Source organism: Neolamprologus brichardi, chromosome 14, assembly GCF_056152115.1.
Source record: "Neolamprologus brichardi isolate AB-2024 chromosome 14, ASM5615211v1, whole genome shotgun sequence".
NCBI lineage: Eukaryota > Metazoa > Chordata > Actinopteri > Cichliformes > Cichlidae > Neolamprologus > Neolamprologus brichardi.
Window position 1 is genome coordinate 24215609 of NC_142117.1, and position 26666 is coordinate 24242274.

At 40.4% G+C, this 26666-nt stretch overlaps 1 protein-coding gene across 1 annotated transcript in view; it reads right to left on the reverse strand.

The window, feature by feature from the left end:
* map3k10 (mitogen-activated protein kinase kinase kinase 10) overlaps window positions 1–26666 on the reverse strand; it is a 44582-nt gene that overhangs the window by 13575 nt on the left and 4341 nt on the right. Inside the window, exon 2 of the mRNA XM_006795349.3 lies at window positions 796–976. Within this exon, the coding sequence (XP_006795412.2) occupies window positions 796–976 (181 nt within the window). The remainder of the gene's footprint in view (window positions 1–795; window positions 977–26666) is intronic.

The window sequence follows — 26666 nt, forward strand, 5'->3', positions numbered from 1 at the left end:
TATGAAACTAGTGACTGAAACCATCAGAAGAATATCTGCTGTTGTCATAATTTCCAGTCAATCTGACTTCCTTCTGCAATCACGCATCACTTCCTGCAGATGATGCCTATCTTTTATATACAGGCCATGTTATTAAATAAACAACCTGAACACTTGGAATTGCTAAATACTTCCCTGCTCTTCTTCTTCTTACCGTTCCCTTTAGAGGTCCAACACAGTAGATCATCTGCCTCCATCTCACCAGCCCTCTCCTCTAATCACACCAACCCACTGCATGACCTTCTTCACTACATCCTTACATCTTCTCTGAAGTCTTCCTCTTTTGCTCCTCACATTTCTAATCCTGTCTCTCTTGGTCACTCCCATTGAAAATCTCAGCATCCTCAACTCCACCTCCAGCTCCACCTCACTATTCATCCTAAAAGCTTTCATTTCTGTAGCGCAGAAGAGCATCTACCTGTATTGCTCCTGTGTGTTTAGACTTTCTCACCATCTTCTCTTTCTACATGTAACCCCAGACTGACTGCATTATGTGGAGATCAAGGCCCGAGGAGGCTACACTCTCTGTTGTAGGTCGTCAGAGGTTTTTATGACTCTAGCTGTGTGTTTGGGATCACTGTCCTGCTGCAGACGCTGTGCTGATGCCACTTTGCTGGAAAGTCCACTGACAGCTTTTATAGTGTTTTGGTTATTCACCCTGTTCCCCATTCGTCTGCCCTGACAGGCTGCATGGAGACATCTGTCGATGTGTAAACCAGGGAAGTGCAGTGACACACAAAGAGGCAAGGGCAGTACCTCCACACGTCGCTGCTCTTGGAGAAGAGGGAGTGCTTGATGACCTCCGGGGCCATCCAGGCGTAGGTCCCTGCTGCACTCATCTTGGTGGTCTGGTGCCACTCTCTGGCCAGACCAAAGTCTGTGATCTTCAGGGTTTTGCCATTCAGGTCATCCCGCTCCACCGGCTGCAGAATGAGGACTGAGGATGAGGAGGAAAGAAAACAGAAGAGAGGTGACATTCTCATACACACAGTGTGGATGACAAAAACGCACACAAATACACTTAGAAACTGCTTTTGTGACTTTTAAATATGCAAATGCTCTCTGACAAGATATCAAACTACTGAAAGGAAAAAAGTAGAAACACAGACAGCAAACAAAGCTAAGTCATGAATAATTACTGCAATCCAGCAGTAAAAAATGAACTCACATTACACAAACCAACCGTTTTTATGATTCTTAAATGCAAATATCTCTTTCTTTATAGTTCCTTTATGATACAGATTGAATTGATTTATTTATTTAGGGTGAGGGGGTGGATGTTCTAAATTAAAAGATCAAATTATAATGAAATTAACCAACAAATAAGTCAAAATAATCACTGCTTACAGCCTTAACAGAAGTGTCAGTGTGATTCAGTTAACTTCTGCTTTACTTTAAGTGTTTGTTCACAACAGTTGTCCCAAAATGCTTTATATTGAGAAGTAAAGACCTACTATATTACCAAAAAAACCAAACACCAAAACACCAAAAATCAGATAGTCAAACAAGACATGCAGACTGTGGGGAGGAAGAACTCCCCACTCCTGCAATCAGAGACCACAAACAAGACGCAGGGGGCAGTGCAATGAAGGCAGGAGATTAAAGAGTCTTCTTTCACTTCTTATGATATTCAGCAGAATCTGTGAAAATTACGATGGGCCTGAGACGTCAAATGCATTGCAACTTAAGAAAACAGCAGCAAATATAGAAATGCTACAAAAGCGCACAACAAAACAAAAACAAAAACATCACAGAACACAACGCAAGTGTTTTTGTGGAGACAATAATGTGACGGACCAGCTGCAGAGGTGACGAGCTAACAGTAAACGGCTATTCAGTTCAATTCAATTTTAACAACAGTCGCTTTATATTGGAAGGTAGACCCTACAAAAATACATACAGAGAAAATCCCAACAATCATACGACCCCCTATGAGCAAGCACTTTTGGTGACAGTGGGAAGGAAAAACTCCCTTTTAACAGGAAGAAACCTCCGGCAGAACCAGTCTCGGTCATCTGCCACGACCGGTTGGGGTGAAAGACGGAAGACAGGATAAAAGACATGTGGAAGAGAGCCAGAGATTAATAACAAGTATGACTAACAGCTAATAAGCATGTAAAGAGTTATAAGAATCATACACATCATCGCACACATTACCTGCATGTTTTGGTTTCTATCACTTCCTCACCTGTTCGGTCACATTATTGTCTCCCCTAAAACACCTTTTTTTGATTTGTGAGATTTTCTTTCCTACATGCTTTGTGTTTTATTCCATTTCCATTGTGTTTTTTCTCCCTCTGCTGTGTTTTGTGTGCAGTGTATTTCTATTTGCTGATAATTCAAAACTTTGAGTGCGCTTCACCTCCCAGGACCACTGCATATATAAATGCTGAAAATCAAACCATGGATCTATTTTTCATTAAGAATAAGAGTTCAGCAGCACAGCCATGTTCGCAGAGCAGGTGTAGTTGGACCTCTGTGCCTCTTTCGTCCATTCAGTGAAACTACCTGGTCAGTCTGCAGTTTCCTACAGTGACGGTATTTTAATGTATGCAGTCTCCTTGCTAACATTAGATACCTTCGTCTTTGTGCCGCTCTCCGACTTCCTCCTTCATTTCCGTGAGAGGACTGGCTATGGAAATATTTGGAGTGTACACAGTTCACTGGGAGCCAGGTGGGGGTTGCTCTCTCTCTCTCTGACTCGCTCACAATTATCTACAGCCGTATGCAAAAGGTGGTGAAACAAGGCTATACACACACACAACAGCGTCTTTGTTTACACACACGTGCACTCCTGTGCGCGCGCACACACACATGCACAATAACCTTTCACATGATAAAGGTGTGTCTCTTTCGCTCTCTGTGCTCTGTCCACAAGCTCGCTAGGAGACGAGTTTCAGTGATACGGACGTGCTCTCAGGCCTATCAGCTGATACTTCCATAGCCGAGTCATGTTTTGCGTGAGGAACGCCGTCACAGCACTCCATTACAGAGAGGCTGTAGCGGTGAGACGACAATTAAATCGTGTTTGTGTTTGTCTGCTGGGTCAGATCTTAATAGCGACGAAGAGGTCACACGACTCTGCCTGTAACTTGCTTTACATCCGCCCAGATCAGATCCTTCATAATGTAATTCTGTTTTTGTGTCGCTGTACACGCAGCATCTCCCACACATCAGTGAGTGCTGCTCTTCCTGAAGTTTCTCACTTGTTCTTTGAAGGGTGTTTTTTCTTATCCTATTGAGGTTCAAATGACATGTGGTGGTTTACAGATTGCAAAGCCAGTTAAGAAAAATGTTATAGTGACCTTAAAAGGTATCTTAGAGTTTATTTATTGCTTATTGGCAGCTCAATATATGAGACTATCAAAGTCTTCAGCTCAGCTACGTCTAGATTTAATAAAAAAATATCTGTGGCCCTGCACCTTTAAATCAGCATTGTTTACTATTCTGTTTTCTTCTGTTAAATCTTAACGGTCTCGTGTATTTCTTCATATTTCATAAAATGTGAATGTATGGCATTAGAAGTGCACACTGTTTTGGGGTCTTTTCTTATTAGACTTTATGTACAATATAATCTTTTAAAAGAACAATATATTTTATTCAATTCACTCGATTGTTAAATGAGTAGAAAACTTTACTTTTGGTTGTTTCCTTATTCACAAAGGACCACCACAGCTGTCTTGAAACAACCCAAAAAGGGATTTGTGTCTCCTCCTTGGATCAAACCAGGTATCTTTTACTTGATCCCCCCATTTTTTTTTAATTGCTGGTTCCAAACACCAAAAAGGTATTTTATGTAAATCCAGTGACAGCATATTTCTGTCAAACCACATTTACAAATTTTTGGGGGGTTATATATATTATTAATAACCCAAATAAAATAATTCAGGACCCAAAATTGAACCCTGCATTAAATATAAACACTCCAGTTGTATAGCTGGTATTTTCTATCGTTGTTATAATTTTCTCCAGAACTATCGATGAAGTCAACCTATTTGTATGGAATCCATACTCAATTAAACTATACTGTATGCATATTATTTGTACTAATAACAAATATGTATAGCCTAGGTTAAATTATAATAAAGTTATTGAAGTGATACAAGAAGTTTGACTCTAATGGTAACTGGTGGAAATCACAGACTAACCCCATATGTTTCTGTGATATTCTGCACATTGCATAGAGTTGTCTAATTAACGAATAACATAAACAGCTGTTAAAGAACTAAAAGGCGGGTATTAAATGTGTATTCGCTGCATTGTTGGGGTCAGTGTGTGCTTATTGTGTTTGCTTTCTCCTGCTATGTTCACTGTGTGGGTTTTGTCCTATAAGTTGACTTCTGTTGGCTAATTTCTTTTTATTTGCTTATAATTTGAACCAATGCATTAATCAATGCACCGGTACAAAAAACTAAAGAAAAAAAAAAACACTATAATGTAAACAATATATACTACTATATATTACTGTTACAGTGGACTGGACGTCTACTTGAGCAGTTTTGTTTTGTTTTTTTAATTTAAGACTTTTACCTGTAACTAAGTATTTTTATATCGTGCCCTTGGTGCTTTTACTTTAATAAACAGGTGGAGTATGTCACCTCGGGCATGCGTATTAGCAAAAAAGGAATAAAATATTCTATATCTTTGTGGATAATGAGAAAAAATATTCAGCAACAGTTTTGAGCAAAAATGCCAAATACTGCTCACATTTGAATATTTGCTGTTTTCTTCAGTTTTCTGGAAAAGTCAGTTAAGGTTTTAGATTTCAGCTTTGTTATTATATAACACATCACAGATGAAACATCTAAAACAAAAAAATACTACATGTTTTACCAACGCTTTAAAATGTATAACGCTGAAAATAAAAACGTGAAAAATATAGGCGAGTCCTTGAGTACATGTTATTTTCCACCTCTCTAAGGTAATGTGACTGTGTCGAGGAGTAAAGTGAGGGTTGCTGACAGTGATAATAAGCTGCCCTCATCCTCCTCCTCCTTCATCCGTTCTATTCTGATACTGCCGTCTGTGTGAGGGACGACTGTCTCCTCGGGGTTTGCTGTTTCTGAGAAGCAAAAATGGACCCGGACAGACTCCAAAAAGAAAGAAAAAAAAGGACAGAGAGAGATTGGGATGTGTTTGCATGCTCGGATGGGTGTGTCCTCACAGTCCACTTTTCCCAGTTAGTTTCGTGTGTACATATACAGAGCCCTGACACTCTGGGAGAGGACATCAGGCATGTGGGTGGAAGGTCGGGTGGAAATAGAAAGAAAAAGACAGGGAGGCTGACAGAAACGCACAAACACAATCTGGATGTGTGACTGAAGCAGCACTTCCACCGTCTTCCTCTCCGCTTCTCATCTTCATATGAATATATCATCAGCTTAGGTTCACACACTGGTAGAGAGGCCTTCATATTCACCCTGCCACAAGTTCTTCCATCCATCATTTCATCCACACATCAAACACACAAATCAACATGTTTGTGTTAAGCTGGCAGCACAGAAACCTGAAGTGCAGCGACACACGAATAAGACTCGCAAGGGCGTGGGAAGCATATTTTTATCGCAGTGAAGGAGGGAAAAAAAAGTCCTCAAGGATAGTGTGGCTTTTACACAATGCGATGCCAGCGCTGTTGGAAATGTTATCTCAATAGGGGAATGAGAAGAAAGCAAGAAGCACTGCTTACATTCTCCCAAAGGGCTTCTATACAAACATGAATTGTGGTAAATATCACAGCCACTGATTAATCGCACATCTTGATTACAGTCATCATACTTTGACAGTATTTCATCAAGAAACACTGGTGCTTTCTCTGCTCTTTGAAAGCAAAAAGTCAATATCATTTACACTCTCTTATCAATGACCTCAGAGTGCTGTGCCTGCAACCTACAGAGAGCATCCAAATTATAAACAAGCAGATCAAGCAAATAGCTCCTTGAGGAAAAATAAAGCAATGAAGATAAAAACTGAGCTTCATAAACAGGAGCTCTGCAGTTATTAAGTCTTTTGGGTACCACGCACCTCAGTGCTGTGTAACTTCAGTGCCTGTGGTCCCTAATTGCAATAATTGAACATCTAGGAGGCAATAAACTTCACATTCTGACTTGTTGCATCCTATTAGAGTGTGATTTAATTCAGTAAGCTTTTTAGAACGACCCATTCATTCACAAATTATTTTAAAAGGCAGAAGGCTTATGTGTTTGATTTTACACACCTGTGGCACTGAAAACACCTCAGTTATAAACCCAATAGGAGAATCCTTAAAAATCTTTTCTGTACTGTGGCTTCTGTCATGTTTCAGGTCTACTTATAGAACATTAGACATTAGTGAGGGTGGTCTGCTTTTGGAAAATCCTGGAACCTATTCTAATGTCATCAAACCAAGTTTTAGTTATACATTAAAGGTACAGGTGAGGTCATCAAATGAGGGAGTTAAGGGTTAGGAGGTGAGGCCCAACACTTCTGCTCATTTAGCATAGCTTCTGGGACTGTACCGTTAACTCTAAGTGTCTTATATCTGCATTTTCTCCACTTTTTTTTTTTTTAAATGACGAGCACTTTACTCATGCAATTGTGCAGAAGTCTATGGGGAAATTAAAGACTGCCTTTCAATCAAAATAATGAGTCAGTGAAGAGTTTTCGGCCTCAAATGTTACTGAATAAAAATGTATATTTTGTATATGCGTTCACATTTAGAGTACAAACAGACAAAGTTTTTACTGTGTGTTTCACAGGATTTTTATTTTATTTTTACTTTTGTAGGCTTTGTGCATCTGTGTGAGCCAGTATATGTATTAATTTCTGATATTTATTTAAATATCTGCTTTAATATGCAAGTGACCTTATTTCTGATGTGGTTTTTAGGCATGTGAAACCCATATATGTGGTATTAGCATATACAAATAAAACTGAATTGACTGGATAGGATTCTGTGAGATGCTGTCTTGTGACTGGCATGTCAGATCCACCTCTTATTCATGTCATAAGATTATTTCTTTAAAATCCAGAAACCCAAAAAGCACTGCATGACGTCATAGTGGCTACATCAGTCTTTGACACAGGTGTGCACCAGTTTGTGATCTCTGGAAGAGGACTGCAGGGTTTAGTTTTTGGACAGGACACACAGTGTGACTTAGGCCGCACTCTCAAAGCTACTATCACAGCCGAGTATTGATCAGCTGTCAGAGACACCTGCTGGGAGTCGAGTTTTTTCCACAGAGAGCAGTGCGGCAGCAGTTTTCTGCCCCTCTGATTATTTATTTACTCGCACCAGACATCCATTGCCGGACTTTGACCCCAGTCGTTGTTTAAACACTGACAGAGAGGCTTTGAGCTTACTAATGATCCTTCAGACTAGTTAGTCAGGGCATTAAGAACAGGTGACACATTAGCCTACAGCCCACACGGATGCTTCACCACAATGGAATGTGAAAAGGTCTTCTTAGTGAAGGCATTTCTGGAAAGCTTTTATTTAAAAACAAAACACATAAGCAAAGAGTGTTTAGCACATGCTAGTTGTGATCTGGAAAACCCTGCTGCCCAGTATGTTGAACAGAGAATGTTGTACTTCATGCAGGTTTGTGTAACTATTAGTCAGCAACAGAGGAGAATTATTTCACAACAGTAAAAGCAGCACGGCGAAAATAATCGCTGACTTGAAGCAGGACGAGAGCATTTGCAATGTAAGCACAACTAAATGCAGCAGGAAGTTTGCTTCATCCACTAAAAGTAAAGCATCCATGATAATACAGGTCACAGACTTAGTATCTTTTGTATAATGACTGTGATGAAAACCAGGTTTTTGGTTGGGCATATTCAGTGTGTACTACTGACAGTCTTAAAACACATAATCCTAAAGACCATTGAGCCAATCCCTGCCAACAACTGGTTTCTATGGAAAAATGTTTATTCCCCCACTGGTTGGCAAATGGTTGCTGGCTGTTGCTAGGTGAAATAAGTCACGAAGAGGGTGCTGCACTAAAAACCTGCTTGTGATTGGTCTGTAACAGACGGTCGCGGACGGCCGTAGTTTGCATGGCAGATGCACGCTTGTGTGCAAACACTCAACATAAAAAGTGCAACAGAAATCGCCGAAACAGAGAGGGATCACCTTCAAAGTAAAAGTTGCATTTTTTTCAAAAGAACTGTTTGTTACACAGTTAACAACTTTTACTTTGAAGGTCCCCAACATACATCTCACCTTCTTGCTGTGAGGTGACTGTGATAACGACTCCACCGCTTGGTGACCTGATTTAAACTTATCCAAGCAAGCTTCTGGCTTTCTTCCCCCCCGGAGCTTTCTGTCCTCCCTGATCTCACCTCAGGATGCCTGCGTTATAGTTTGACAGTAAGACTCCCTGCCTGCTACTCATGTTGCTTGCACCAGGTGCTCAGGGCTCACCTCACCTCTTTCACTACTTAAGCTAAAAAAATAAATAAATAAAAAAGCTAGAACTAACAAGAATAGTCAGAGTAACAGCCAGAGGCATCCACTGTCCAAAGGCCTGTTTTAAAAATTCATTACAAAATATATACATAAGTGATCTAATAATAATAATCTTTTATGCTTTTTTTTTTGGACATGTCAGTCACAAAAGTTGCATAATTAAGATTAAGGAACTGACCTCCCAGCCCATTGTTCCTTCACTGTGCTGGTTTCAGTCATTATGCAAATGTACTGTTTATAAGATTTGGGGAAACCTGCAGCCAGCTGAGACTGAAGAAGTCACTTGGATGAGTGATGAAACGAGGGCGATCGTGGCTCAAGAGTTGGGAGTTCGCTTTGTAATCGGAAGGTTGCTGGTTTGAGCCCCGGCTTGGACAGTCTCGGTCGTTGTGTCCTTGGGCAAGACACTTCACCCGTTGCCTACTGGTGGTGGTCAGAGAGCCCGGTGGCGCCAGTGTCTGGCAGCCTCGCCTCTGTCAGTGCGCCCCAGGGTGGCTGTGGCTACAATGTAGCTTGCCATCACCAGTGTGTGAATGTGTGTGTGAATGGGTGGATGACTGGATATGTAAAGCGCTTTGGGGTCAATAGGGACTAGTAAAGCGCTATATAAATACAGGCCATTTACCATCCATGAAACGTTTCTCCCACAAAACGCTACGTCCAGATGAACAGAATCAACTTTTGGAGACTCCGGTTAGGTCCCACATTTTATTCTTAACTATCAGGTCTAAATTCCACTTTTCACATATTTTCAGCCCAATATTGAGAGAAATACTGATGAAATGTATTTTAAAACACTACAGCACGACTACTGGCAAATGAAAAAAACAAAACAAAACAATTTACAACTCCTTTTGATGACTATTCAGTGGGATTTTTACAAGCCCTGAGCAAAGTGCCATCGTCTCTGTGCTGCCTCGCCTTAAATAAACGAGCAATCAGCTGGAGAGCGAGCAATCAGCTGGAGCAGCGTTTTGGGCGTGGTCCTCTGAGCAGTCAGCTGAGAGATTTATCTTCTGCTGATCAGCTGATCTGGTTACTGCAGGTGGAACAGCCTGACAGAGCTCGACACCACTTTCATTTTCCTTCCTCTGTTCTTTAAAGTAACACTGCAGGCACATTAGAGGAAAGCGCAGTAGCTTATAGCAAGCGTATGCCTACTGGGAACACTTCAGATATATTTCAATATTTGACTCTTTCTGAAGCACAAATATAAATACATTCAATCCAAATGAACAGCTTTTACTCCAAGAGAAAATCTAGACTTGTTTTTCTTTTTGTTACACTAACATAAGAAAATTACACTTTATTGTTCAAAAATATAAATATGAAATGTGGCTGAATAAAGTTTAAAAAAAATTAAAAATCAACTGCATCCTAAGCTGACCTCCAGAGAGCAGCCTGGACACATCCAGCTGATATCGGAGCGATGAGGAAATTCACAAATGCAAATGTGCCCTGAATGATTCAGCTTTAACATCAACAGTGGGGGCGTTAGGCTCGATCTCTTGCATCACATGTATAATTTCTGGATTCAGTCCACACTGCTGTGTCATTAATTTGATGTTGTGGTAACAAGTGGGAAAGGTCACAAACCAGAGTAGTGACGTTGGGAAAGAAAAGGTGACTGGGGTATGAACACCCTGACACTCCTATGAAGATCCTTATTTAACGTCGTCCTCGTCTGTTTAAAGGAAACTACACCACATGAAAATCAACCATGAGGAAAACCATCAGGAAACTACGACCCCCTCCCTGGAAGCCAAGTAGTGATTAGTACGATGCTCATTTAAATTCAGCACATTATCTCCTAATCTGGGCAGCATCATATTCATGAAGGTGCGTAGCCATTATAGTGTGACATTTCTAGCCGCCAGGTAAATCATTTTGACTGTAAAACGGTGATAAATGGTTAAAATTTTAATTTAATCTTCATGTTTATTATGGATTACCCCAAACTATAAATGCCTACTGACTGTGGCCTTGGAGCACCATCATCAAGTGCAAAACTAAAAGTTAAACGCCACCAATCCTGTCTGTTTTTTTTGTATTAAACATTCAGTATCTGTAGATGTTATTTATTATACAAACAGAAAACTTATGTATGTGTAAACCAGATACTCAGGGTGGATTCAAAAGGAGATACTGGGCACATTTTCCTCAAAGATACCATTTTATCTCTCTCAAGCCCTGATCTCTAATTTTTGTTTCAGCCAAGCAGCACGTGGAATTTTATTTAATTAATAATTTTATTTCATTTAGTTTTTTATTTTAATCATTTTTTGTATATATTGGTTAGGTTTTCTTAAGGCGGTTTCATTGCATTTTCTTTAATTCCCAGACACTTGTTTAAAAAATGTCTAATCTAACACAAACCTAATTTGTTTTCAGTCTGATGACTGCATTTACTTCAAAGCAATGAGTCTAAATCAAGCCACGAACAGATGCTAACATGGATGGTGCAGTTTCAAAAGCTGCCACAAGAGGCAGGATACAAACGCAAGTTAGTCTTCATATACGCTCATCTTACATCCCCAACTTACAGCATTTGTCACTGAAGTAGAAATACAGATATTTGCTTAGAAAGTACTCCGGTAAAAGCTAAAGTACTAATTAAACCTCTTTACTCAAATAAAAATTGTAAGATAACCAAATCCCGACAAATTAAATGGGACAAAGTGGGAACAAAGTTTAGTTAACCTGTTCACTGCATTAAGATGTGATGTTAAAACAACAGACACAGTGATAGTGACAGCACTGGCTGGAGTCAAACACACTAAGTAGTCAGCGGATGAGCTTTTCCAAAATTTATATTTTGTTTTAAGCCAAAATTAGCATCCCAGTTAATATCACACATCTCGCCACCCAATTCAGCCACCCATTGTTGAATTTTATTATATGAGATCCATTTAGGTACAGCCAAATAACAAAGACCATCCTTCATCGAGTTATTTCTTTTTTCCTTTTCCCTTATCAGCCTCATTTTACAGCCCCTTCTCCCTCTCCCCTGCAGACCAGGTGTAGCCTGCACTTGATAACAGCTGCTTCTGTGTCGCCTAGTCAGCACCCCGATGCACATCTCCAACCACCTTCATCTACCTCCTCATCCTCCTGCAAGTGCAGTTTTTGTTGTCACTCCGGTAACACCTGAGCACCCTCCCCGCCGCCTGCCTCAGCACATCGGCATGACAAAAAAAATTAAAAAAAATAAATAAATAAATAAATAAATAATACACCAACTCAGCAGCAGGCTGATGTGCATCAACGCAGACGAAGTACGTGCCCATGGGATTACTGAGAAGCCACTTCCCCGCCCCCGCCTGCAGACCCACCCTGTTTCATCTTCATTTCTACAAGATCAAAACCTCACCAACGAAGAAGTAACCGCCCCCTCGTCTTCATCTTCACATCACTTCTTTTCCCCACAGCTCCAGCCCTCTTCCCTCCCCTACTGCTGGTGCCTACCACTCTACTCTCTGCTTTTGCAGCTGTCGCCAGCCTGGCTACGATCGCAGCACGCCGGGGAGAAGAAATGGAAGAAGAGGGTGGAGAGGGAGTCAAAAACAGAGAGAAATAGACTGTGTGCGTGCAGAGTAATGGGTGGATGGGGGGGGGGGGTTATGGTTTAAGATGAGGAATGGGGCAGGGGGGTAGGGTGGAACAAAGCTGCAGAAATGAGGGCAAAGGAGGAGAGTGAAGGAGAGATGGAGGGGAGAAAAGGCACAAGCACTATGACAGAGAGGGAAAGGAGTGGATGAAAAGATGAGGGCTACTAAAGGTAAAGAGAGATGACTGGAGGGAATGCTTTTGTCATTATCCTGGCAGCACATACCACATGCCTTTGTACCTCGATAGGTCTCTCCATTTTTTTAAGGGTTTTTTTTTTTTGGCTTCTCACATCTCTCACCTCTCAAGAGATTTGAACCATAAGAAGATGCACATCTTTCCCAGCATGCCCTACAATATATACGTAAATAAAACCCCAGATTAGTTATCTTAATAAGGGAAAAAAAGCTTCATGAGACAGTGTAGAAATGATTTCTGCCTGTTAGTCTAACTAAAAACTGTTGCAACAGCACAGCAGATGCGCATCGAATCCCTGGGTCTCTTTCCATTCCCCAGTGCTTTGATACGGAAGTTGTAGTGAGTATGCTCCCATGTCATCGATACCCCAGCTTGGCTCCACTTGTACCACCACAGGCCATCGAGGCTCCAATCCTGAGCCACACAGTGGCACAGTTTCACCCTGCAGCTATTCACTTTGTCTGCACACAAACGTAGCTGCCAGATTTGTGTGACCAGGCAGCCTCTCTCTCAGAAGAGATATAGGTATTAAATGAGGTGGCTTTTTTGTGCATGGAGTCTATGTATGTGTGTGTTTGCATCTTTGAGTGTGTATGATATGAAAATGGTCGTACTTGCAGCACAGGAATATACACTGAGAGATTTGAGCTTTTCTAACTCATGACAAGTTTTAGCTTTCACAGTTGTTTAGTTAAAAAGCAACATTTTACTGACATTAGATGCAAACAATTAGCATTTCTTTCCCCTAACACAGTTATTACAAACAAGTCATAGCCATTCTGCAGTGACAAAGAATTAACTGGACCTGAAAAGGTTTGATAGCAGTTAACTTAAAGTAACAGATAAGCAGAAAATAAGGATCAAAACTAAGAAGACAAAAACAAAACATTGTGGATATAGCTAGCTAGGGTTGCCAACTTTTAACTATCAAATAAGGGACACTCTGGTGTGCCAGAAGCATAATGCACAACCAGCTGGACATAGTGTAAATATGTTCTGTATGTGACATTGCAAATAATGATAAAGGAACAGTGATAAGGAACAAGCAAATTTTGCTCTTTATAATGGCAAGTCCCAACTAAAATTGGAAAGTTGGCAACCCTATAGCTAGCTAAAAAAAATTAGCGGGAAGTTAGAAACATTGGAAAATAATAACCGTTAACTGTTTAAAGTATAAAATAAATCAACTGAAAAAAGGAATAACACTGTAAATTTTAAGCAAAAAGTATTAATAAATACCTAGAAAATGTTAGCTTAAGATATGGATGCCAATTGAAAACCGTAAGCTAAAGGTAGCATTGTTAACTAGCTAACAATATAGATAAACAGTTAAAAACTGCTAATTCAAGTATATGGATCTATACTTAAAAGTGCTATAAAAAAAACACTGAACAGCTAAACAGCTTAATAAAGTGGCTCAACAGTTAAAATAGAAAGTCTAAATTATACAGCAAAAATAATAGCTAAAGGTAAAAGGGGAAATCGCTAGCTGACAATATATAAAAACTGTTGAAAAGAAAAGAAAAAGAATTGCTAAAAATGGTTCAAATTGTTAGCTAATGACATAAAAGATATAGCTAAAGCTGATAGCTAACAGTATGGATAAACAATTAAAATTGTTAATTGTTAATTGTTAACTGTTAACTGAACTTAATAGAGAAACAATTGAAACTGGTCCTTCAACATAATAAGCAGGTCATAAAAAGAATAATCACTAAAAAAAATGAATGAATTAATGGCTGACACAGTAAACAAATGGTTATAGATAAAGAATCGAGACAGTTGACCAACTCTGGGAAGTGATTAGTGTTAAACTAAACAAAAATTAGTAAAGTATATGATTAACTGAAATTAACCTCAATCCAATCCAAATGCGTTTTATTCAAAGCAGTTAAAATCCTATCAACTATTCCTCAAGTTAAACATCTTTTTTTTGTGTACGAACAGATAGCTGACAACGGAAAACTGAAGTTAAAGTTGTCTCACATGGATCACCTTTAAATATTGAAAAGCTGCTGACTGTGCACATCATCTGTTACATTTATGTTTAGTTTCATGAGTTATGGATGGGCCTGAGTACTCAGTGGTTTGCTTTGGAATCATCCAACATGTATCACACAGAAAAACATTGAATCTCTCCAGTAGTGAATGTAAACGTTGAATAAAACATTACATGCTCGCACTGAGTCTCAGCTCTTCGCTCCAAACACGCAGCGTGTTGTCTGCCGTCTCACTGAAGTGTCCTTCACATGACTCTGCTATGAAAGTGGGTGAAGGACCTTCAGCTCGGAAGGGACACCCAGCGCCTTCTCTGCTTAGCCCGACTCCCCACTCTCCGTGCCAGGCTGCTGGCAAACAACAATGACTCTCTAACAGCCAACTCAACAACCACTAAACAGCCCAGGACGTGCCAGTGTAAATCTTTATGACTTTGTCCGCTGAAATCCATGTGTCTTTAACGTATGGTGGAGCAATCCACTGTGTACATTTGTTTGTAGAAGTTGCATTATTTATCATTTTTAAACTCAAATTCAGCAGAATCTCTGAATTTGAATGAACCCGTTACTCACCTACATTATGCAGTGCATTATGTACACCGTCATACAGCTTGGGGACGTGTAAATGTGTGTCAGTGAAGGAGGGAGTCATAACTGTTAACCGGCTTGAAATCAGAGTTTTATTGATCAGTGGAGAAAGCAATCGTGACGAGCGGGTGCATCATTTGTAATCGTGCAGGCACTGATGGATTCGATTTAGCAGTTTCACTGCAGCTCTCCCTTTGTCTCTCACTCATAGAGACAGACTGAGGCTCAGCGCCATGTCCTTCTGACAGCGAAGTGATATAAACGTGTTTTAGCAGCGTGGTTGAGTTCACACAGTGTCGGCAAGATGTGAACAAGTCCAAAGTCCTTCCAATAATCCACAGTGTGGCACGCTTTTACTACTGCAACTACAGATCTCCTACCTCTCACCAAACTATTCTGAAAACTTTGTAAGCCATTCATCAGAATAATTAACCATTAGACTGAGTACTTATTAACATGTATGATAAATATCCAGTAACAGTATATCCAGAATTCTTGATGGTGTGAATTAAATGTAAGAAAAATACAATAACACTAGATAAAAGCTGATTTTGTTTAAAAGTCAGGATGTTCCCATTCTGTTTGAATAAAATGTTCTGGTAATCAAACAGCTTTGTGTTTATGACTAACAGATTTAAATTGCTAATGAAGGGAACTACGTTTAATTGTACTTTTCTGGGCGATCACAACACATACATATCACTAAACACCTTATTGTTGTTAGTGCTTTGTTAGTACAATGGTTATGTGGGACGTAAATGTAAGTCATTAAAAATACTGGCGACTGTCAGTGCTACCCCTCAGCCTCCTAGTAGACACACCTTTGGTATTAGCTCGTAAATCATACGTCACCACATCCCACTAAAAAGATTTTCAGAAACCTGACCTCTGACCCTGAATTCAGCAATTTAAATAATTTAGCAATTTAACTCTCAAGCAGCCAAGCTAGTTCAGCAGCTAAAATAACCAAATGGAGTTATTCATTACCTCAATATATTTTATACAGGAATGCTCATTACAATTATAACCATACCGATTCTGTTATATAGGACAAATATTATAATCATTAGTTGTCACTTGTAACATTTTTTCCCCAAATAAGACCAGTAACATTTTTAAGTCTTAAGTATGTATTTCAGTACATTTTAACACCAAAATGTAAAGAAGTTGTGACTTCACAATATTCTGATCAAATGACTCCCAGATCCCTCACACTGTTATTCAAAGCCATGGTAATACCAAGTATCTGGTTAGACATCAAGGTTTTTAGGGCTAAATTTAGAATCAGGAAATTAGAGGTCATCTGGGTCTTTATGTCTTTAAGACGTTCCTGCAGTTTAACTCATTTCTCCTCTGGCTTCATGGATAGATAAAGCTAGTTGTCATCTGCATAGCAGTGAAAATGTATGTTATGTTTTCTAATATTCCTGTCTAAGGGAAGCGTCTATAATGCTAGTAGAATTGGTGCCGGCACAGAACCCTGCTGAACTCCATAATTATCCGTAAGTTTGTGACGAAGAGTCACCATTTACATGAACAAACTGGAGTTTATGAATTAGCCGTAATTTACTGACAAACATCAGAATGTAGTGATTAGAAGTGAAAAATTACAATATAGTTACAATATAACCAAAGCCTTCCATTATTTAGGTCACACCAGAAGAGCAGTTCCTCTTAAAAACCATGATAGTAAACATCTTTACAATTAAAAATTTCACAGTGATATATATACAAATATACGGTTGGCACTATAACTCTTGGGTTTCTCAATTTCCAGTGAGTCTTTAGCAAAGGTAAACTGCCAAGTTAATAAACTGCAGGTTATAAAATCATTTGTATCCAAATAAGCATTTTTTAAAATATGAGTGGTTAAATGCTCAATGAAGCGGTCTCCCTAAAAAACTAAAGAATTTACTTTAAAGACACAATAATGCTGGAGGAGACTTATCTGAAGAAGCTTGTAGGCAATATCAGAGAACGAAAAGGAGGTTAGAAGAACAACTTAAATCAGCCTCTTCACTTTACATCATGTCTGGAGAGTCCACTGAGGCTTCTGTGAGTGGAGAAATCAATATCGCTGCTGTAGCTGTCAGGAAACCTCTGAGAGTATAAAATAAGTTTACAGCTCCCTGATGCTGAGAAAGCTCACACAAAAACCTCTTTTTTTATTCACATTTTTTGTGAGCAAAAATGACACCACATCCGCATTTCGGGTTGCCGATTGCGCTCTCACATGATCTAATGCTCATATTGCTTGAAAGTTGTCTGTCACGTCGGATGTGATACAACCACCTGCTGACTGTTTGGTAGTGGTTCCTGGAGGTCACTGGGTAAAAGTCATAAAGACCGAAAACTTGCCATTGTTGCCCGTTGTTCTTGTTTGTCTGCAAATATTCGCTAGTTACTAGATTAATTACGTTCAGAGTAGAACTTGTGCCTCAGCGTTGCAACCAACATGTTTCAAAAGGGAGAACTGTTCAATTGGCAAACAGTCTCGATTTCTGATTTATGTCTCCCTTTTCAAAGTTTCACTGCAGCTTAGAGAGAAGCTGAACAGTGTTTGTAGACAAGTTCATCACTTCCACTTAAACTACAACCACAGCTACATGCTAGCAACTAAAGCAATCATAAGGAGGTTTTTGCCAATCGCTCGGGGAATACACATTTTTCCTTAGCAACAGGTGGTTGCCAAATGGTTGCAGACTGGTCTCTAGGTCTGCATGACTAGGTCCTAATTCGATTTTTACATGTTAAAAAGTTAACATCACATAGCTAGGGGTCACGTGTTTGTAAAAGCTCAATAAATCTTTAATTGGTGTCACCAGGCTGAAATTTTCCCTCACTAAATAATATTTTATTTGCAACAAAGAGGAAGTATGTCAGCAATTTGCAAACAATTCTAGAGATTTATCTTCAGAGTTACTGGTAGATATCTTTAAATTGGCTGACATGAAAGATATACAAACAACTTTGTAAACGTATCCATCCAAAAGAAGAAAGAGCTTCTTTTGGATTTGTCCTAACAGAGAGAGTGAGAGAAGACAAAACAGGCGTTAGCCTGGGACAAGCATTCACACGATGGAGAGAGCTTCAGGATTGAAGGGACTTAATTATTTCTACTGATCAGTAAGCAACAAAACCTGGAGGCCTGTTATCCACCTTACTTTTTTCTTATGACCTTAGCCTACTACTCAACTGTGCCGTTGGAGTTTAAAGTGGTAATGTCAGGATTTTGCGTAGTATTTTACAGTACAAAACAGCACAAAAATGATTTGTGATCTAAAAATAAACCAGAAACAACCACACACACTAATCTGTCAGAAAAATATAACTACTATGACCATAAGGTTAACACAGAAAAGAGGAAGGATCCACGGAGGGACCATGATTACAAACAACGAGCACATTCGTGGATCCTCCTTCCACCCTGCTGTTTGTAAAGTAGTACGTAAAAAGGACTGGATGTGGCAATGAAATACTGAATTTATAATGATGCCTCTAGGTAGTGTGTTCATCTCTTCATGTGACGTGTTGATAGAGGTTGCTAGGTTACAAGCAAAACAGTAAAGCCTGCAGTAATGCCGTTTAGGCTCACCAAAGCTGCAAAAATGATCTATTGTAGGTATGATATCAATGAGACATCGTCGGACAAAGCAGCCCCCAAAACATATGAGGGTTTTTAACTAATTTGATGCCAAAATTAACAATGAAGTAAACACACTGTTTCAGATTATGCAACTTAAAAGCTGTATTTAATTCGAGCATTTCATTGCTAGAGTTTTTTAAAAGCAAACTTGCACAGGTATGTTTCTTTTATAAAGGTAGCAACAGTGTCTGATTTTAAGCCTAGTTCCACAACTTGGGGAGACAACCTCAAAAGCATAGTCTCCTTTTATCCTCGACCTGGATCTAAAAGCACTGATCATCTGCCTTCAGCTGACCTGGATCTAGTAGTTCACCAATATAGGGAGTGAAACAGACCTATGTAAGGAGGACAAAATCGTTATCACAAAAGATCTTTCAGAGGAAGATCTTTCTGGGGAGAAGCTGCTAACTCCTGGATGATTTCTAAGCAATCCAGAGATGATTTGCTCTGCCAGAGGAATAATGAATTATAAAAAGCATATTTAATTATTTCCATTTGACAATGAGAAACAGTAAATTTAAGACGGGTAATATTCTGCAGATGATAAAAACAGGTTTGTACAAAACAGCCAACATGGTTATCAAAACTAAACAGCTAATCTAAAGCAACATCCAAATTTCTCACAGCTGGGAGAACTAAAGATAAAGCTGTCAGGGGCACACAGCGATCAGGCTCTGATTTATGTCTGCATTTCAGTCCGGAGACATTGCTGAACAACCGATTTTCAGCTGCTAGGTGGCTGCTGTGTTACACAGCAAAATTAGGGAAAATGTAAGCGCCATTATTATGATTTCACTTTTTAACAAACCTGCATGTGTTATACAATTTGCTCATTTGACTCCAAGTCTATCAGTATAATGAGGCCTACATATATATGGACACAGATCGTAAAGAACTGCAGCCTTCAGTGCAGCAGCGATGTAAGCCTTAATCTGTATCTCCCTTACTGAGGGAAAGAAAACTGGTCTGACCTCCTCTCAAACTGGCCTGTCCCTTCCTCCCCCATCCATCTATCTATTCCCATTCCCTGCCGAGCCTGCAGGGGTTTCTCTACAATCACTGCATTCCTGCTCTGTTCTCCTACCCATCCTGCCTTGCTTCCATCCATCTCTCTATTCACAGCCTACAGTCGACCCTCACTGCCAGCATCGCCCATCCTTCGCCCCCCGTTCCCGCTGCAGTGACTCCTGCCTTTGTGAGCTCTGCTCTTGCTCTGTCTTGGACTGCTGTGTGAGAATGGGGTCATTGTTGCTGTGCTGTAGCATGTACATAAGTGTGTGTGTACATGTGTGATAGCACAAGTGTGAGTTTTTGTCCTGCAGCCCGACCTCCATACACACGCAGGCCTACATACTCCCTGTACATGCACCGAGCTTGGAGACATGCTGAATTTAAAACACAGCCTAATCTAGTCGCATAATTTATTCCAACATCTTAAACGTAACACAAAAATTCAGACTAAATAGTTGCCTCACACAAACCAAATTATTGACTTATTTTGCCCTGACTTTCGCCTCTCAGGTAGGCTGTCAAACCCAAACTTTGAGTAGCCTAAGATTAAGATCAGCTGACACCGATCAGGGCTACCAAAGCTGTTGCTCGAAGGGTTGCATGATTTTCCAAGAAAAAAAAATCTTAATATTCTGATTTGCTGTTAAACCCTAAGATGAGGCCCAGGATCCTTAATCTGTCATAAACTTGACATAGCAGACCTAATTTTCCAACTTTAAGAGGATATATTCTGATGGTTCCGACTCCATTAGAGTAGTTTTGAATGATTTCCAGTTCATAATAAACCTGTTTAGCTTTTTAATGTTTCTTCACTATTTTCTGATTGGCTGCCAGTGGGTGGGGCTTCTGTGCTCGCTGCCAGAGTTGTGTGAACAAGATGACCACATTAAGGATAACAGTTCTACATGACATCACAGAGAGCAAACAGGAAAACAAATGACTTAAACTGTTTGTCTAGAGCAGTCACAGGAATTAGGTGCAAATACACAGATCTCATTGTTTCATAAAGGAACATAGTGGATTCTCTTTAAAGACTTTTTTTTTTTTTACATTAGCTGTCATGAAGCCATTATACCTGTATCATGAATATTATCCTTGACCTAAACTATAGCTGTAAAATTGGAACTGGTCTTTAAAATCTAAAACTTGGTTAATGCCATGTTATCATAACACAAGTCATCAGGTAGAAGGTGTCCTCCGGCTGTTTGCATTTTAATTCAGTATTGAAATATTTCAATTAATAAAATATTAATAATACAAACAAATCATCTGTACTAGCTGTCTTCTTTATAAAGTCATACACTGAAAGCTGCTGTTGGTGTTATTGGTTTAATATTTTCATATGTGACACATAAAATTATTGTGTGACCTAATTTGAAAGGTAAGCACATCTCATGTTATCTATTTACACAGTATTTAACATCATAATTATACACAGAAGTTAAAACATGTAAACTAACTCCCCGTTGCTTTGCATGTACCTAACACAGTATCTTTACCTCACTCTGAACCTCCCTGATAGTTTGAAAACCTCTGATATGGACTTTACTTTTCATAGGTGGTAACCACCCTAATGATACAGTAAGAAGACCAAATGCAATACTCCGACAGTCAAACAAACACATAAAAAAAAAAAAAAAAAAAATTTAAAAAATTTAAAAAAACAATTGTCCACACTGTCTGCGAGCTTCACCGGGCAGTTAGTGTGCAAATATCAACTAATCTCTTAATAACTGAAAGTTAAGCTGAAGCTTTTGGCTTCACGGCATGGACTCATCAAGGTGCTGGAAACAGTCCTCAGAGATTTTGGTACTCAGGTAATCTGAGTATTGTTGCAGTAGATACAAAGGTGCCCATAACGTGTCTAGAAAGTATGCTCCACACCGTTACATCACCAGCAGCAGCCTGAATCGCTGATATGAGGCAGGATGGATCCATGCTTTAATGTAGTTTATGCCAAATTGTCACTGTGCCCTCCAAATGTTACAGCAAAAATAAAGACTTTAGGAAAAGACAGTCTTTCCAATCTTCTGCTGTCCATGTGAATTGTAGCCTCAGTTTCCAGCTCTTAGCTAACAAGAGTGACACCCGGTGTGGTCTTCTGCTCCTGTAGTCCATCTGCTTCAAGGTTCAACACAGAGAGTATCTTCTGCATACTTTTGTTATAATGAATTATTATTTAGGCTAGTGTTGTTTTCCTCTCAGCTCAATGCCGGCGAGCTATTCTCCTGTAACCTCTCTATGCCTCAATACACCGAGTTGCCACCATATGATTGACCGGTCGGATACTACTATTGTGCAGTTGAACAGTTGAACCTAACGAAGTGGCTGTGGGTGCACTTCCACACATCAGTCTCGAAGGCTGTGGCATGATAACAGTTTTGTGCCCAGTTCCTAGCATCGCTGGCTCGCACTAGCCCAGTTAGTCACAGCCTCGGCCTCTGCTCTGTCTCTCTGGGGGATTAGCAGCCCACACTGGCCACCGCTCTAATCCTTTCCTCAACAGACTCGCTCTTTGGTTCTCACACACAGCCAGACAGGCTTTTCAATGACGGCAGCTATATGCCATATCTCAGCTTGCTAATCTTAAGTAGCGATTACAGCACTTGCGCGCAAGCATTGTTATTGATGTCATGGCCGCTATAGTGTAACACATCAAATTAAAGAAAAGAAAAGGCAAAAAAACAAATCTGTTGAATGAATTATTGTTATGTTGCTTTATAATTTTAATATTCAGAGTTCAGGCAGAATACTCGACAAGCCAGCTTTGGGACAAGGGTCTCCCGCTATTCACGTGATTGTTGACTGTGTAAACATAGCTTCCATTTGAAGCTGCTGCAGTCATAACAGCAGGTACTGTCAACCGTGCTCTGTCTTTATTGTGTATGTGTGTGTCTATAGTATTAGCCTTTGCATTCATTGTTAAACATTACAGGAGCTTCATCTGAGGCCAGAAAACCACCAGCTACCTATATGTTACAGACTTTTAATAATGTTATCAAACAGGAGTTCAAAGCAAAGGACAAATATTGTAAATGTCCACAGTGTAACACAGTCAAGCTACAAAGCATTTACGGTACGTAAGAGCAGGATACAGGCACAGATATGTGCTGTGCAAAGAAAGGTGATCTGCTCACCTGTATTGTCTTACCTCCAGCTGACTCACTGCTTCTGTGTATGCACAGAGTGTCAGTGATGTACATGAGCCATGACTCAGACTTGTGTAGTGGGAGCGGGAATGAAACAGAAGCATTGACATGTCCACTTACTCAGTTAACTATAACTTTCAAGCAGTCTTTGTAAGTGGACTATATTAAAAATGTGTCTTTTGGACATTGATTTAAAAAAATAGACTGAAATTAGATGGTTTAAAGGTGGAAAAGTAACTGGACCTTCAATATAGCTGGACGAACTGCTGATTACAAAACTCTCAGCTCAAAGTATCTGTCAATTTATCTGTTAAATTGTGTTTTTACCTTGCTTCAGTGCAATCAGTAGTCCAAGATCAGATATGATGTCACCCCAGTGGTTCACGGTTAACCACTAACAACACCAATGTGATGTTTGTGATAATTGTGGTTATCACCTAATGATGTCCGTCCTGAAACCTTTATGAATCGATTCCCTGAACACGTGTGGAGCTGCACTCACTGTGAAGGTTTTGGACTACTGGTTGCTCTGAAGCAAAGTAAAACACAATTTAACAGATCATTTGAGCATCTCATCAAACGATATTGAAGGCCCAGCTAATTTAAGTCTTTTTAAATCAATTTATTAAAATATACATTTTTAATACAATCCACTTACGAGGACTCATTGAAAGTTACAGTTTAACTGAGTAAGTGGAGGCTGGGTTAATGCTGCTTTCTGTTTCACTGCCACTACATGAGTAATGGTTTATGTACATCACTGACACTCTGTACATATCGTATCACTGTGGTTCAACTCCATCTCCAACCATTAACATTTATTTTAAGTAAAGGGGAAAAAATTACGCTGATTAACAACTGGATTGGTGCTTATATACCAAACATTAATACTCCAGTTACATACTTATTAAGCTGTGGTAGGACTCCCCCGGTCACTAAGGAGACACAGGCGGGGTGACGGGGGCAAAATCCCTTCAACCATTGCCCCATACAAGCCAAAAACAAAACAGCTCTCCAAAAATTGGACATTTTCAAACATTTCTAGAGTGGCTCCTCTTTCTTTCTTACATTCCAGCATAAAGTTTCCTTAAAATTGCAGGTCATTCTTTTGCATTAGATCAATGTGCCTCGATTTCCCCGACTAATTTTCTGTGTCAGAAATAATGTCGTCATAAACTTTTTTTCCCAGGTCATCTTGAGACTGTTTGTATTCCCCATTTGTCCAAAGGCCTGTCCCAGCTGCATTAGGGTGAGGTCGCCAGGCGTAGCACGGGAGAGACAGACAACCATTCGTAGTCAATTTAATATCACCAGTTAACCTAACCCCACTACCTGCTTGCCTTAAACTGTGGGAGGAAGCCGGAGTACCAGAAGAGACTCCACACAGAAAGGCCCCGCCCAGATGGTGGATTCAAACCCAGGACCTTCATGCTGTGGAGCGACAGTGCTAACCCCTGCCCAGATATCGATACTCTAAATCTTTTCTGCTTCCTTTAATTCTACATTTGAGTCAAGCGAGGGCGACTGGTGCCCTATGCTTTGAGCAACTTAGAGGCTGATCCAGGATCAGAGAAACAGGTAAGGCATGGCCGCGGGGGCGATGACCTGCCAACCCACAAACATGCTGTGACATCACTCTAAGGAGGTCACTGTAATCAGATTATCCCGGTTATACAGACTCACCCGCTCGCTGTGGGCCCACAACGACACTCAGCAGGTTAAAACCACCCGCTGCAAACACTCAGGATAAATTTAGAAGAAAGCATCTGAGCCAAAAATAAAATTGCTGTAAAAAAAAAAAGAAAAAAGAAAAGAAAACTTGCAAAGCTTCCAACACTGATTTGATCTATCACAAGTGTCACGTTTTCCCTTGATGATTTCTTTTTTCTCTTTGGGAGTATGGAAACGGGAGGTGGTGGAGAGGCTCGGGGGCCTGTGCTGCACTGTAACCGCGGCGCTGCCAAGTGGTCGGCGGTTTGAAGAGGACACCTGAGACCAGCGCACCTGGACAATGAGCTGAGGTGTAACCCTAAACTGAGATGAACCACTGTTTATCTTCCCCCCCCCCCCCCCTTCCCCGCCCATGCTCTGCTTCTCTTGTTTTTTCCCATCAGTCTCCACACTCCAGCTTATTTTCTCTTCACCACCTGATCTTTTCCACCCTCTTATCCTCCCAATCTTTTGACCTGCTACCTCTCCCCTCTGTCTCACTTTCTTCCCAAGATTTTCCCTTCTGGGCATCACAAGGCTAATGCAAACATCCCACCAGTCCGGGTATGACTCATATAATCACATGCTTAACGATTAGCACCCTGCATTTACGGCAAGATTCATTATTCCGGAGGGAAAAGAGAGTCCAACATTCCCTCCCTGAGATTTTCCTGCATTTCTTCAGCTGCTATTTTCACACACGCACACACAATCGACTAAATTAAGGGACTGACATTTTACCCAGCAGCTGACAGCGGCTAGCAGCTGTATGACTCAGTAGCACAGAAGCAGTGCCCATGTCACCATGGAAAGGCAGCGTTATGGCGTTGTTGCCAGGGCTCTGCTGTCCAATACGCATCAGCTCCCGCATCATTGCTGCCAGAGAGGAGGTGGGAGACGGCAGAGAGGGAACTGAGGACGTATGGCAGAAAAGTACGAGACTCATGAAGACCGAGACAGGGACTGAAGATTAGCAGCACATGAGCAACGAGTGTGTTTGCCACTCATACCTCTCCTGTTTAAAAGGCCTACAGTCAGCATCCTACATACTCCACCCTTATTTGTACTGTCCCTCCCCCATAACTCATGTCACTTGGGATAAATAAACACTCTCCATACCTGACCTGCACACAGACACACTTAGATGCTTGCTGCGTATTATTTCTTTGATGCACCAACAACTGCAACTGCGTCTTTAAAGAGCAAGTAGCACAAAGGACCAAAAATAGCTCAGCGAGTTGCAGAGCAAAACTGCTCTCCTTGAGGAGGGGAGGATAGAGGAGGAGGAAGAGGATGAGGAGCAGTAGGAGGTGTAGCGAAAGATGGCAGGGAAAACATGGTAAAGTGAGACCAGGACTAAAGTCTCCCTGCTGGGATCAATTTAAGTTTCTCCGCTAGTGTCATCATTCCCAAAACCTCACATCAAATACTAGAATCCAGTGATGACACCTTTATGATCACATTTCTGCAGTGACTGGGAGAGGGCTCATTTGCCCCGGAGGATTGCACACAGGGCAGCCCGGACTGAAATAGCTGTGACCACAAATCTGACATATAGACTGTAAACATGTCAATATTCAATGTGGGACAACCATTTAACACAGCAGCACAGCACCGTGTGCTGTGCTGCAAGTGTTTATTTCTCACCAGTCTAAAGTGTTTCTTTCTCTTCTCTTCTGAAATACTGTAAATTACTGGTTTCTGCTGATGATAACAATGTGGAAGCTTGTTTCATCTACTAAAAGAAACATTTTTGCCCTACATAAGTCAAGTTATGACTTAGTTACTTAAATGTCTGAGAAAAATAACTCAAACCTGACATTTTATTGTAAAGATGGCAAATTTTTGCCATCTTTACAATCTGTTAGAGTCTGAAACAAGCTTTCGTAGGATGATGAGCCGCAGCTACAAAACGCAAGACAATTTAAGTGAATAACATTGATCTTCTCATTAGCACACATGTACCTAGACACTGCCACAACATCAGCCTACATACACAAAACAAAAGTGCTCAGGAACCATCTCTGTCACTGAGTCTTACAATTTCAATCCCACTGAGAATCTGGAAGATGCTACAGGTCGATTTTGGTGCCACAGTGCAACCCACAGGACCCAAAGAATCTGCTGCCAGTGTCACAGTGCCAGACACCTGAGGACACCCCTGAGGTCCGTTGTATAACGGTGAATGTACACAATACAAGGTAGTAGATACAAGGCAGATCGATTCAAATATCACACACTGTGATCTCCAACATAAGTTACCTTTATGCTGTAAA